Source organism: Panthera uncia (genome assembly GCF_023721935.1).
Source record: "Panthera uncia isolate 11264 chromosome B2 unlocalized genomic scaffold, Puncia_PCG_1.0 HiC_scaffold_25, whole genome shotgun sequence".
NCBI classification, from domain to species: Eukaryota; Metazoa; Chordata; class Mammalia; order Carnivora; family Felidae; genus Panthera; species Panthera uncia.
Window position 1 is genome coordinate 26,801,209 of NW_026057581.1, and position 13,716 is coordinate 26,814,924.

General features: G+C 33.7%; 1 protein-coding gene across 4 annotated transcripts in view; it reads left to right on the plus strand.

Annotated features, from left to right (window-relative positions):
* The window catches only part of EXOC2 (exocyst complex component 2), a 279,430-nt gene that overhangs the window by 115,674 nt on the left and 150,040 nt on the right, over positions 1–13,716 (plus strand). For all 4 annotated transcript variants that reach the window (XM_049611300.1, XM_049611301.1, XM_049611299.1 and 1 more), the window contains one exon: positions 10,707–10,832. In XM_049611300.1, the coding sequence (XP_049467257.1) occupies positions 10,707–10,832 (126 nt within the window). The remainder of the gene's footprint in view (positions 1–10,706; positions 10,833–13,716) is intronic.

The window sequence follows — 13,716 nt, forward strand, 5'->3', positions numbered from 1 at the left end:
ATGTCTTAATTAGAAGTGTGCTGGGAATAAGCTGTTTGTTCATGATGTACTCTCAGTTGATATTTGAGTGTCTAAATGTATAAGTGTAAGGTAATATGGGGGAGGTCTCCTAAATATCATTTGGATTTTTTATTGGCTATCTTCTCATTGTTATGTCATTTTAGAAATGTAAAAAACCTGGGATAGTGTCTAGTTCAATTGATGACTTTATGTCTATTGTGCATGTGAAGGCGGTATCTCAGAGAGTGACAACCCAGTTTCCCCTTGTCCTGAATAGGGGTGGAAGTAGTGAGCGGTTCAGATTTCTCCCCATTCCACCAGACTCTACTCCTTCTGGACCAGTGAGGTAGGACAGCAGGTTCTCTGTATTCTATTGTAGGAGCAAATATTTCATCAAACAGGATTTCTGAACATGATGATCATGATGATGACAGTGCCTATATTTCATCTGGCACTTCATTATGAAGTTTCATTGCTTTTATTCAGGTATTCCCAGCATACTGTTTTCAAAATGAAACCTTATTGCATTCTAAATCTAAAGAATGAATTGTAAGTTCCTCTATTATAATATCTGTACTTTGACTTTTAACGCTGGATAAGATAAATGGTTGTAATTGTTTAAACCCCTAGGCAAAGAACAGTAGTCAAGAACGGAGACAGTCCTGTGAAATAAAATACAATTTTAAATAGATAGACTATACGTATTTCAGACAGGAAAAGGTTTCTTAATGTCTTTTTAAGTTGGTCTTTATGCATTAATTTAAGAAATCTAACATATTTTTTTTTCAAGTCTTAAAGCCTTTACATAGTGGTTTAAGGAAAAAAAATGTTAATTATATTTAGTCTTGTGGTCTTCAGAGAAAATTTCATAAGCAAAGATGGTGATAGATTTTCAGAGACAGCAATCCTATATTAAAAAAACCACCTTTTTCCAAGAAGGATTCTTTTGTATAGCAGAGCTATTCTTTTGTTAGCAGAGCTAGGTCATAATATTGATATTCTTAGGGACACTGCATTAGACCTTTCTCTGAATTCTTATTTTTATAATAATAACAACATAGGTTGGACTTAGTGGATGGTGTCTTCCAGATTATAAACACACAGAACAAGAGATTACCATTGTACCTTAAACATGCTTTGACATTTATCCCCAAATATTCTTCATTGCGTTTCTATGACCTACCTCTATAGCGCAAATGTGACTTTTGGCTTTTCTAAGGGGAGACACAAGGGAAAAAACATAGGGAATAGGCATAAAGATTAATATTTTTAAAACTCATCCTAGCTTAAATACTAAAGGAAGAGTTTGATTGTCCCCCCCCCCCCCCGCCAGCCTAAACTGTTTAACCATTTTGCTACTGTTCCCCTACATTCACAGCAGCTTTATGTCCTGAATTGTTGTACAGAAAACTTTTACCACCTTATAAGAAGTGTCATTCCTCTCTTAAAATTCCTGTGAAACAGGTCCAAAATTAGACTAAGTCTTCAGGTTTCCTGTCAGGAAAAGCCTTTGGTTAGCCCCCTACTGACATTCTCAAACAGGATTTTTAAAGGTAGCCTTCAAAGGTGTTTTTTTCTTTGTTCTGAAAATGAATTTAACTCTTAAAATATATGCCGGCGATATCTAATAACTCAAGGGGAAAGGTATCAGCCTACTCATAGAGTAATTATTCCCTTCTTTCAGGTATGTATTTAATTAGGACTTCCCCCAAAGGATGTATTTGAGTATGGGCATAATCAGGGGCATTTAGAATAGGAGCAATAGCTTAAGTAAGCAGCAGATTCTTTAAAATAGTCACACAACAGAAGAAAATACATTTATATGTGGCTCAGGTTCTCTTTGAAAACTTTGAGATGATATGTCATACTTGAAAGGTTTATTCTGAATCATCACGGTGTGTATCTATTATGGAAGAAAAAATATTAAGAATAGAGGCTGTGCTAAATATCTACTCTCAATTTTTTCAAACACTGAGCAGATTATTGATTACTTGCTGAAATAAAAATATTTATGTTTATCTGATGATCTAAAGATATAAAAGGCTGTATTTTCTAGCTTATGAAATAACATGCATAGGGGCACCTGGGTAGTTCAGTTGGTTGAGCATCCCACTTTGGCTTAGGTTATGATCTTGCAGTTCACGAGTTCGGGCCCTGTGTCAGTCTCTGTGCTGACAGCTCAGAGCCTGGAGCCTGTTTCAGATTCTGTGTCTCCCTGTCTCTCTGCCCCTCCCCCACTTGCACTCTGTCTCTCAAAAATAAATGTTAAAAATTTTTTTAATAAAAGAATTTAAAAAATAACGTGCATAAAATATTTTTTAAAACTTATGTTCAATTTTCTGAATTTACAGAGTATAACTAAACTACTTTTCTTGATATTTAAAAAGTGCACCTATGTGTACATAAATTATGTGTACATAATTATGTGTACAATTATGTGTACATAATTTATACGTGTGTATATGTGTGTGTATGTATACATACATATATATATATGTATGTATATGTGTGTATGTATACATATACATACACACTTTTAATTAGTGGAGTTAATAAATATAATTCTGGTATTTTTATAATGTAGGGTTAGGTAAATTTCCTGTACTCTTGATTAAATTGCAACCTCTATAGGGAATAGGCAGCAGATTAATCATATTTTCTGTAGAACTACAAAAATATTTCCATAGTTAAAAGACAGTAAAAATGTGTCTTTTTATTATTATACATGCATTTAATGTTATATATTTAACAATATATATTATATACGTAACGATATATAGTAATATTGTTATACATATATTAAATATTTTAATAAAATTATAATTTTTTTAAGTTGTTACAATGAGGTTGTACCTAAGGATGGTTCTTTATGAAATTTATTTTCTGGAGATTTAAAAAATAATTTCTTTCCTGAATTTTGATCATAACAGTATGAATCTAGAAAAATAGAAGTTTATTTAAAAAGAAAAAAAGGAAAGGCACAACAGCAGCTACAGATAGAAGATTTTGATTGATCTACCTGCTCTTCCTAAATCCCTTCTGATGTAGATTATACAACCCCAGCTTTATCTGTACCCTTGTTTGTTGTTGTTGTTGTTGTTGGGACTAGAGGATTTTTTTAATTGGCTCTAGAAGATTAAATGCTTCTAATGGGATTTTAGTCATTTGCTTTGAGATTTATAAGCTACAAGGGATATATAGAATAAGGCAGATTCAAGAGGGAGAAGTAGGACCAGTTTAGGACTGTTATAAAAAAACTCTATTCAGCCACGTGGTGGTCTGATTTTCTTTTCCCCTTTGTCCTTTTTTACAGAAAGGGAAAAAACCCAGGTGATGTTCAGGGTGCCATGAATTAGATTTACAAGGCATACTATTAGAAGTCATCCCTGTTGTTTGTAATAAGTGTAAGTTTATATAAGCAGTATTCACTACCTGAATGCAGATCAGCAGGTTTTTATATAATGACTGTAGATTTGTTTTTAAATCTAATTTGAAAAGAGAATTTTAGCTACCAAATTAAAATTAAGAGTAGTAATTAATACTAGTAATTTAAGTAGTGTTTTAAAGTCAGTAACTTAGGACTTGAGAATTTTATTTACTTTTTTGAATAACATAGCATTTGTTTGTAGATTTGCATAGTAAAATAACAGCTGTTGAACATCATAGGAAAGAGTTGGATTAAGTTCTTTTTACTTGTTTCTTCTATTTTATACTAGATTCCATTCACCTTACAATGAATGAGTGATCCATCTTTGTTAAGACAGGCCAATAAGGCTTATGTCAAAAGGACCTTTTTTTAAATTTGTTATCCTAGCAGCTGGTTCTTTTCTACTGTCTTGGCTTACTGTACATCTGGAAAGAAGACATCTTGCAGCTGGGAGCCATTTCATGTCTAATTCATGTCCCCCTATCCTTAAGAGAGAAAAAAATTTTTGACAGTGCGTGTCAAGCACACATTGAATGCTAGCATTAACTGGTAATTTTAAAATATTCATTACAAATATTTTGTGTTATGTCATTTTGTAATAATTCTATTGCTTATATATTCTGAGCATGTTTTTTCTATTTAGATCTATAAAAAATTGCAAAAAAATATAGTACTTATTTATTTTTTTTATTTAAATATTTTTAAAAATGTTTATTTATTTTTGGGAGATAGAGTGGGGGAGGGGCAGAGAGATTGAGGGAGACCCAGAATCTGAAGGAGGCTCCAGGCTCTGAGCCTGTCAGCACAGAGCCCAACGCAGGGTTCTAACCCACGAAGCGCGGGATCATGACCTGGGCCGAAGTCGGAAGCTCAACCGGCTGAGCCACCCAAGCGCCCCTAAAAAAATACAAGTATTTTAATAAAAGCATAAATAATTTTATTTTGTTTATTCATCTTTCTAGCTTATTTCAAATATCTGGTTCTTGCTTACATAGCTAATGTTAGCTAATAAATACTTATTCAAAATTCACACTTCTAGTTTTGCTTTTAAAATATATTCTACTGTTTTACCTACTGTTTTGAATGATGTTAAAGTACACCAGAATTTTTGCCTGGAACCTGCTTAGGACAGTTGTGACATCCTAGAAAGTAAAGTGAGGTTAACAAAGAGTATGTTAAATATGTTTCCCTTCATTTAATTTAGATGAAATGATCCTCTTTAAGGAAATGCCCCTGTAGCAACTTTAAAGATAGAGACAACAGTAAGATCAAAAAGAACATTTTTATCTGTTGACACAGGTCTAATTCGTGAGGAATTTCTAATTCTGTCTTGATATAACCCCCACCCCCCACCCCCTCCAGCTTTGGCATTGAATTCTTCTGTGTGGTGTGCTTGAAAGGAATCCTATCCTGCCTGTGTCTGTGGAGGCTCCTGGCCCATGTGTTTGGTCAACAAGCAACAGTGGGTGGTCGGGCTGCAGTGCAGGACAAGGGCCCGCTGTGCGCAGGAAAATGTGTTCAAAGGTGTTTAAGGGCGGTAAGGAAGTCAGCCGCCCTTCTGAGATTCCGGGGGCTATAGATCAGTGTTCTCCACACTATTGTAGACTGTGAGAAAACTTGCTGCAGGAGGCATGAAGGATGAGAAAATATAGTAAACTTATTCACCTGGTTCCACATCTGCAGCCTTCCCTTAAGAAAGGACTCTTCTGCCCTTTATGTTGTATAGTCTGTTAAGTAAATATTGACTACTATTTGCATTGAAAATAGGGAAAACTTGCACAGCTTGAGTTGAAAGGATTTGATTGATACATGATAAGGTTTCCTGGAACTCTTTTGGAGTACTAGGTACAATAAGCATTTTCTACAAAATCAAATTCATTATCAGGTTTTTTTCCTTAGGAATCAATGTTTTAATGTAAACCATTAAGTTTTTGGGCTTCAGGGAATATCTTTTCAGATCTATAGGTTAGTATAAAGCTGGAGACTTTTTATCTAGTAGAAATCTCACAGTTGGGAAAAAATAGCAAGTGTTTCAATTTGTTAAGAGCAAATTGTGAAAGATTGTTTATTTTCTTTTAGAAAAGTAATACATTTTAAACTTTTGATTATTTCTATGCTTGCAGCTTTATTCTTTTAGTGAAGTGACTAGGATTGTTTTATTAGTGTCCTATAGAAAACTTCTGCAGCTTTTGAAAACATCTTTTTCTTTTTCTCTTAATTAAAACAAATTTTCTGTTCTGTTTATATAGTATCCTTAAAAGGGTTTTTCTGATTTTATGTTTGTTTACAATCTGTTAATTTCTCCTACATACTCACAATTAGAAAAAGTTCCTTTTGAGGTATAGAAGCTTTAACTGGAGAAATAAAACATAGATTTTTGATTGTCAGTAATTAAGAAGTTTAGTTATTATTTTTAAAAATTTTAAGTGTTTGAAGGTTTTTTTTTTTCCCAATATGCTTCTTTCAGCATCTGTAGATAAGCCATGTATCTTTTTTTTTTGATATATTGGTGAAACTGTAACTCAAATACTAGTTTGTAGAATTTAGAAGACATGGCTATACCCTTTTAGTTCTAGGATTTTGTTTTTATCATTTTTCCTGCAAATACCACATAGGATTTTAGAACTAGAAGTACTGTAGTGTTGGTTCTCATGCTATCGGGTATGTTTCTGTGTGGAATTTTGTCTCCAGAGTAGTCTTTACACTGTTCCCCGGCTAACTGTTTATAGCCAAATAATTTTGATCTTATAAGCATTTATTCCTTTGAATGTATTTATTGGTTACCCTGCTTCGTATCTTTAAAATAGCCAAGCTGTAAGTTCCATAGTAACAAATTCTGATGAATTTCAAAATAGGTTTCACTGTTACTTTTTTGTTGTCTTTATATTTTCTTTATATAATTTCCATTTAAGGCTTAAGTTTCACATTTACTCTGTAGAGGCAGACTTTTTATACATTTCGATAACAACAGTAATCAGTGACCTAAGTTGTAGGAATAGTGAGCAAAAGAAACATATTTTCCATTTTATTCTCAGTGGTGATATAAAGTTTCAGATTTAAACTTCATATCTTAGAATCATTATTTTACAGCCAAAAAAGACTTTAAAATTTTTATAGTTTCAAGTCCTGATTTTTACAGGTGATGAAGCATTGGCCTATTATGACTCCTTCAGCTAGCTGTAGAATTCCATTCCAGTTGTAAAACCATGAGAATCCTGGGTTAATCCCTGCCTCAATTTCAAATATAGTGAACAGGTTGTTAGTATTAGCACAAATGAAGCCAGAAAGTGATAACCTTTCATCAAGGCTGCAATCCTACTTTTAATTTTTTTTCATCTAGAAAAAATTGTCGGAACAGTTAATTTCTGGAGAAAGTTTACTGTCAAGAAAACAAATGATTTCTCATAACCTAATGCAGTATTGAGAAAGACATAGTCAAACACAATTTTACAAAAACTTTAGTCTCTGTCACCTGTAAAATGTTCCATTGCAAGCTAAAATTCTAATGAAAGAACTGAAGTTGTGTGTATACACTTGAACACCATCTTGTATGCAGGGACAGATAACTTAGGTTGTCAGGGAAAACACAAGTAAGTAACATAAGTTTCAGTTGCACATAAGTCAGAGCATGATTTTATGAAACTTCCTAATTATTCTCATTTAATAAACATATGTTTTGTATAATGTATGTATGTCTCATGAACACATCAAAAGATGTTGCTATCATTGTGTTGTAAAACAGCCAAGAAAATATGCTGATTTCTTGTAAGGTATTTTAAAGCCTTTTGTTGATTTGATGTTACAGAAATAGTTTTTCTCATTTTTTGTTTTCTTTTTACTTATCGTCAAAACTACTTCATATTTGTAATGATTTTATAGTGTAGGAATGCCACATCATGTAATTTAAGTTTAAAAGGGCTGTCAATCCTCAAGGATTTTTTTCTTTTGACACTTGATAGTAAATAGTTTCTGATAAATGAGATTTAAAATGTTTTAATTTGCTCTTCAAAGGATAAACTTCCTAATTCCCTGTAAAATAACTGATGATAAGACCTTTTCTTTGAGTAAAAAGAAAAAAAATGTTAGAGAAATGCATTTGCGAGTTTAATGCTCACTGTTGAGTTTTCAGGGCTGATGAATGTGTGTGGTGCTGTTGCGCTATCTTCTGGTCACTCAGCAAAAATGCATCTTAACAGATTTGTTCCAGATGCTGGTTAGTTCTGAGGGTGTATATGCTGTTTTAACTCCCTGATGCTGTGCTACACTGGATGGTAATTTGACACTGCCAATTAAGAAATCAGTTCATGTTAAACTTTCTTTTCCTGATATTATAGAAAATGATGATATGGTTTCTAATAGAAGAAAAGCATATTCATAATATAATTTCTGTTATTAAAGGGGAAGATAAATCAGTGCTTTAACAGTTTCAAAATTCCAAGATTTACTTAAACTTCATAAATTACTTAAAATTAAACTATTTAAATTAAAGTTGTAAAGACATGATTTATGGGGAAAATCTTTTTCTGAGGATCTACTTGAACAATGATAATTATGTTTTTCTGTAGGAATGGTACATAATGTATTTTTAGGAAACTAGGAAGTGTTTTCCTTCTTAATTAAAAATGTATAGTTCTGGGGGGCGCCTGGGTGGCTCAGTCGGTTGTGTGTTCGACTTTGGCTCAGGTCATGATCTTGCGGTTTGTGAGTTCGAGTCCCGTGTTGGGCTCTGTGCTGATGGCTCAGAGCCTGGAGCCTGCTTCGGATTCTGTGTCTCCCTCTCTCTCTGCCCCTCCCCCACTCATTCTCTCTCTCTCTCTCTCTCTCTCTCTCTCTCTCTGTCAAAAATAAATAAACATTAAAAAAATTTAAAAAAATAAAATTAAAATGTATATTTCTGAAACCTTGAAGAGTAACTTTTAACATTTTAAAATTAAAACGTTCTAGGGGCTCCTGGGTGGCTCAGTCGGTTGGGCATCTATCTGACTTTGGCTCAGGTCATGATCTCAAAGTTCGTGGGTTTGAGCCCTGCGTCGGGCTCTGGGCTGACAGCTCAGAGCCTGGAGTCTGCTTCGGATTCTGTGTCTCTCACTCTGTCTGCCCCTCCCTAGCTTGCACTCTCTTTCTCAAAGGTGAATAAATATTTTTAAAAAAACTTTTTTAAGTAAAACATTCTTTGTACCTTTTTATATAAAATTTTATTTATAATTTTAATGTAAGTACTTATTGTGATGCTAAATAAGTTTGGTCTTCTTTATATTTCCTATTAAAGTATGTCAGAAAATTGATATTATGATACTAATTTCCTGAATTCTACAGTTAATAGCAGTGGCAACTGTGTAACTGCAAAGGAAAATGTCATATCATTAAAGCTTCTACACACAACTTCTTTAATACAGAAAACAATCAATTATAAAAATACTGTTTCTCCACTGTATTTTTTTACTCTGTATCACATATCATTTATTTTGTTTTCCAAAGTAGAAATGCAGGTAAATAAAGTATTTATGTTTAGCACTTTAGTAGAACATAGTATGTCTTCAATAAAATTCTGTTCCACTAAAAAATCTGTTCAAATGATTTAATTTCTATTTTTACAAACCCTACCTTAGTAGAATTTGTGAGAATACAAGGAAATAGCTCATAGTGTATCATTTTAAATGGCTCATGTTAGGAGGAGCTTGTGAAGGCAGGTTCTCCATAGCATGTTTTTACTGTATTTTTTAATTTATTTCTTTATTTTTTTGCCTCCACTACCAGAATGTAAACATTTTGAGAGCAGAGCCTTGTCTATTATTCATCACCTTATCCTCAGGGTCTACAGTTACTGGCACATAGGAGGTACTCAATAAATACTTGTCAGTGTTACTGAATAACTAATATTATCAGTGGCATAGATATGTTTTATCTTTTGCATCTGAAAACAAATCTATAAGCTTTTATTATTCTACTAAGTTATAAAAGAAGGAATAGAGTTCTTACTGAATAATTTAGTACCAGTCACTCAGTATATATTGAGGGAGTTATTTGTAGAAGGTCCAGTGATTATGGACACAGATATAATATTTAATCCTTATACCTGAGAATATAGTATTTTGATTTGGAAACAGGAGTAACTTGACTGTTAATGAACATCAGAAGGTAGAATGTCAAGTCAGTTGAATTATGTTACTTTTCACTTGTGTCAGAAGGCAGAGAAGATAGGTAACACTTTGAGTTGGAATAAGAGGTAACTTCATGGAGCAGCTGTAATTCAAGTCCTATTTTTTTTTTTAATTTTTAATGTTTATTTTTGAGAGAGACAGAGCACGAATGGGGGAGGTGAATAGTTCTTGATATCCATTTTAGGAAAAAATGTTTCCTGGTTCTTAGAATAATTTGGGTTGGATTTATTTTTTTAATTTTTTTTTTCATGTTTGTTTATTTTTGAAAGACAGAGACAGAGACAAAGCATGAGCAGGGGAGGGGCAGAGAGAGAGGGAGACACAGAATCTGAAACAGGCTCCAGGTTCTAAACTGTCAGCACAGAGCCTGATGTGGGGCTAGAATTCACAGGGTGCCTGCTCATGACCTGAGCCAAATCTGGACATTTAATTGACTGAGCCACCCAGGCACCCCTGGGTTGGATGTCTAAGGGTTTTCTAGAAGACTTCTGAGAAGAGAATCAAGAAAGCACTATTTTGGTGATATTAATCCAGACAGTAAAGAGAGTTTCTGGACAGTAGTAAAATGTTAGGCTTCTGGAATATTAACAGTGTGAGGTGGGAAGGATCCAAATTAGGCGGCTGGCATCAGGAATAGAAATAGGGGATCAAATCCCACATACCAAAGAAATCATAGGATTTGGAGATTTAAATTTTACAGGAAAGTTAAAGATTTATGCTGTAAGTCTGCTCCATTAAAAGAATCAGAACTCCGTGACTTCCAAGCGCCAAGTTGTTTTTCAAAAAAGGATGTCTCATCCTGATTTTTATTTGTAGACTTTGTCCCACCCTTGCCCCTGCCAGTATTGCTGAATATTCATTCTAAAATGAAACATAAGTTTCTTTCATGGTTTGTTACCTCTCTGTATTAAGCCAAAGAAATGGATTGAATCCTACAAATCTGTCATGGTAGGAATGACTTTTTAAAGCTATTAAGAGAAAACATTTTTTATTTTGCTTAGTGAATGTTTTATTTAAAAGAACGGAACAATTGATCAAGAAATAACTCTGAGAAGCAGTTCATTACATCAACAAAATAAGAATATATGGAATGTATGGAAATGTCACCTCTCTTTTAGGTACCCCAGGCCTTCACAGTCCCATGTTGGATCTGGACAGTGATACACGTCCCTTGGTGTTGGGTCATCTTAGTCAGACAGCGTCATTGAAGAGGGGCAGCAGCTTTCAGTCTGGTCGAGATGACAGTAAGTATCTCTCTCTACTCCTACTTTGTCTTTTAAATTTGCACTTGTATAATTTCAAACATTTTTGTCTTGAATGTCCAAGGAAAATTAGAAATTTTCCTTGTGTTGCTGCTGCTAAATATTACCAACCTTCACAGGTGAATGTATATTCAACATACATAGTTAAAGTCTACTTTAATTTTTCCTGTGGTTGACTTTTAAAAAATATGCTACAGAAAATATTTTGTGAGAAATTCTTTAAGATGACATTTGTAATAAAAGTAATCTCTATAGTCAGTACAGAGAAACACCTTTTGTATGCATTTTAAAACTTGGTTTAGAAAGAAGGGTTAATAATATATGAATTACTAACCATTTTTTCCTGAGAATAAAGTATCTTGAATTTTAACTATATTACATTTCCTTTGTAAAGTTGATATTTACCTATTGTTTATTTACCTGTGTGAGATACAAAATATATTGGTTATAATGCATTTGGGTACCAGTTAAATGCTGTTAGTCACTAGTTATTTATAACCTCAATAACAAATCTAAGAAATCCAACTAGGGTGGGGCACCTGGCTGGTTCAGTTAGTAGAGCATGTGACTCTTGATCTCGGGGTTGTGAATTTAAGGCACATGTTGGGTGTAGAGATTACTTAAGAATATTTTTTTTTTTAAAAAAAGAAATCCAAATAGGCTAATAGAAATATCTTACTTTATATTAAAAGTAAATACCTCAAAGTTTATTTTAAAGTATTTTATGTTATTCTTATAAGTATTGGAGTTTACTTTTTTGTGTGTGATTTTTAAAATTTTTTTAATGTTTACTTATTTTTGAGACAACAAGAGGGAGAGAGACAGAACGTGAGTGGGGTAGGGCAGAGAGAGAGGGAGACACAGACTCTGAAGCAGGCTCCAGGCTCTGAGCTGTCTGCATAGAGCCTGACGTGGGTCTCAAACCCACGAACCGTGAGATTATGAACTGAGCCGAAGTCGGACACTTAACTGACTGAGCCACCAAGGCACCCCTCTGTTTTGTTTTTAAAGAAATTTTTCTTTACGTTGGTGAGAAAACAGTTGTTCCTTATTTTCTTTGCAGTGGAGGCATTCTCCATGACAGACTGATCTTTGAGACCCAGTGGTCTATATATGTAGAATGTCTATATACTGTGTATATGTAGAATACATGGAAGTGCAGTAAGCCAGGCCACTCAGAGAGCTTGTTCAGCATCAGAGCCAACAAGGACTTGGTTCAGCATAGGATGTTTTCACTTTAATTTCCCAGCAAATAGTCTTGCAAAGAATATATGAGATAAGGATACTAGTTGAATTTCTCACAATAGTGTTATATAAGTAATGATCAATATAGCTGCATGGAGGAGCTCAAACCTTTGAAACACTAATTTGGGGGAAGATATCATAACAGTCTACTTGCCACCACATGAGGCACGTGTTTCAGTGCTTCAGTGCTTCAGTTTTTAGATTTTCTACTCCTATTTGTTATCATTGGCCCATCATGCACTGGGCTGTGGTCTATGCTATGTAGCATGCTGCCTGCCATTTGGAAAATAGTGCTTATCTGTATTTGGTTTGTCTCTTTCAGCTCTGTCTCAAGATGAAAAATACCTCTAATTTCATTAGACTCATATCACATTATCATTAGGACTCCTTTCATTGGTTGTCTGTTCAACTGTAGACTCCATGAAGGCAAAGACCTGTTCTGTTCATTCAGTATTAGTGGTCAGCATCACAGACAGACGTTATGGTATAGCCACAGGATTAAGACACAGGACACTTAACAAATATTGGCCAAATAGACAAGTACAGTTTGTAATGTACCCCTAAATAAAGAACTATGCCTTTCACATATGTGACAACAATTTAAAGCTTTTCCCCCCAACTCATAGACAAAGGGCTAATATACCTAAGAGGTAAAGAGGCTCTGTAGGCCACAAATAGGAAGTCTGAATGGCTCTTAAGTATATGAAGGCAGGTATTCAGCCTCACTTACAATAAAAATTTAAAAGGCTATGTAAGAACGATGGGATATGAGTTTGGCAAAATCCCTAAATTTTTATTGTTTCAGGTTTTATGTATTTGGTTTGTTCATTGGTAAGATTATAAAGAAGCTTATATGTGTTTATGTGTGTTGCTGGTGGGTGTGTAAAGAATCCCTGTAGAGGACAGTTTAATAATACTTATCAAAATCACAACTTCATGTACTCTTGGACCTAGAAGTTCTTGTTCTAAGAATTTATTCTACACTGATACTTGCATATGTGCTAAATGTTGTAGGTAAAAAGTTATTGATTAAAACACTTATTTTGGTTTTTTTTTTTTGAAGTACTAATTTTAATGACAAAACATTGGAAACAGTCTTATCCATTAAAAGGGAATTTTTAAAAATTATCATACATACAAAATATGAAATACATTTGACCCTTGAACAACACTGGTTTGAACTGTGTAGGTCTACTTATACACAAATTTTTTTCAGTAAATATATTGGAAAGTTTTTTGGAGACTTGTGACAATTTGAAAAAAAACTCTTAAGATGAACCAGGTATCATTGAAATACAGAAAAAATTAAAAAGGTATTATTGTAAGGGTACAGTATAATACATATAACACATAAAATATGTATTAATTGACTGCTTTATGTAATTGGTAACTTTCCTGGTCAACAGTAGGCTATTAGTAGTTCAGTTTTTGGGGAGTCAGAAGTTATTCATAGACTTTTGACTGTGCAGGGGATCGGTGTCTCTAGCCTCTGTATTGTTCAAGGGTCAGCTGTACACAAATGTAATTGTGGGGGGAAAAAAAGAAACATTTTATGTACGAATAGGGAAGAACTTCAGGATCCACTGTTAAATGAAAAAAAGGCCAAGTGTCAAAAGATTGT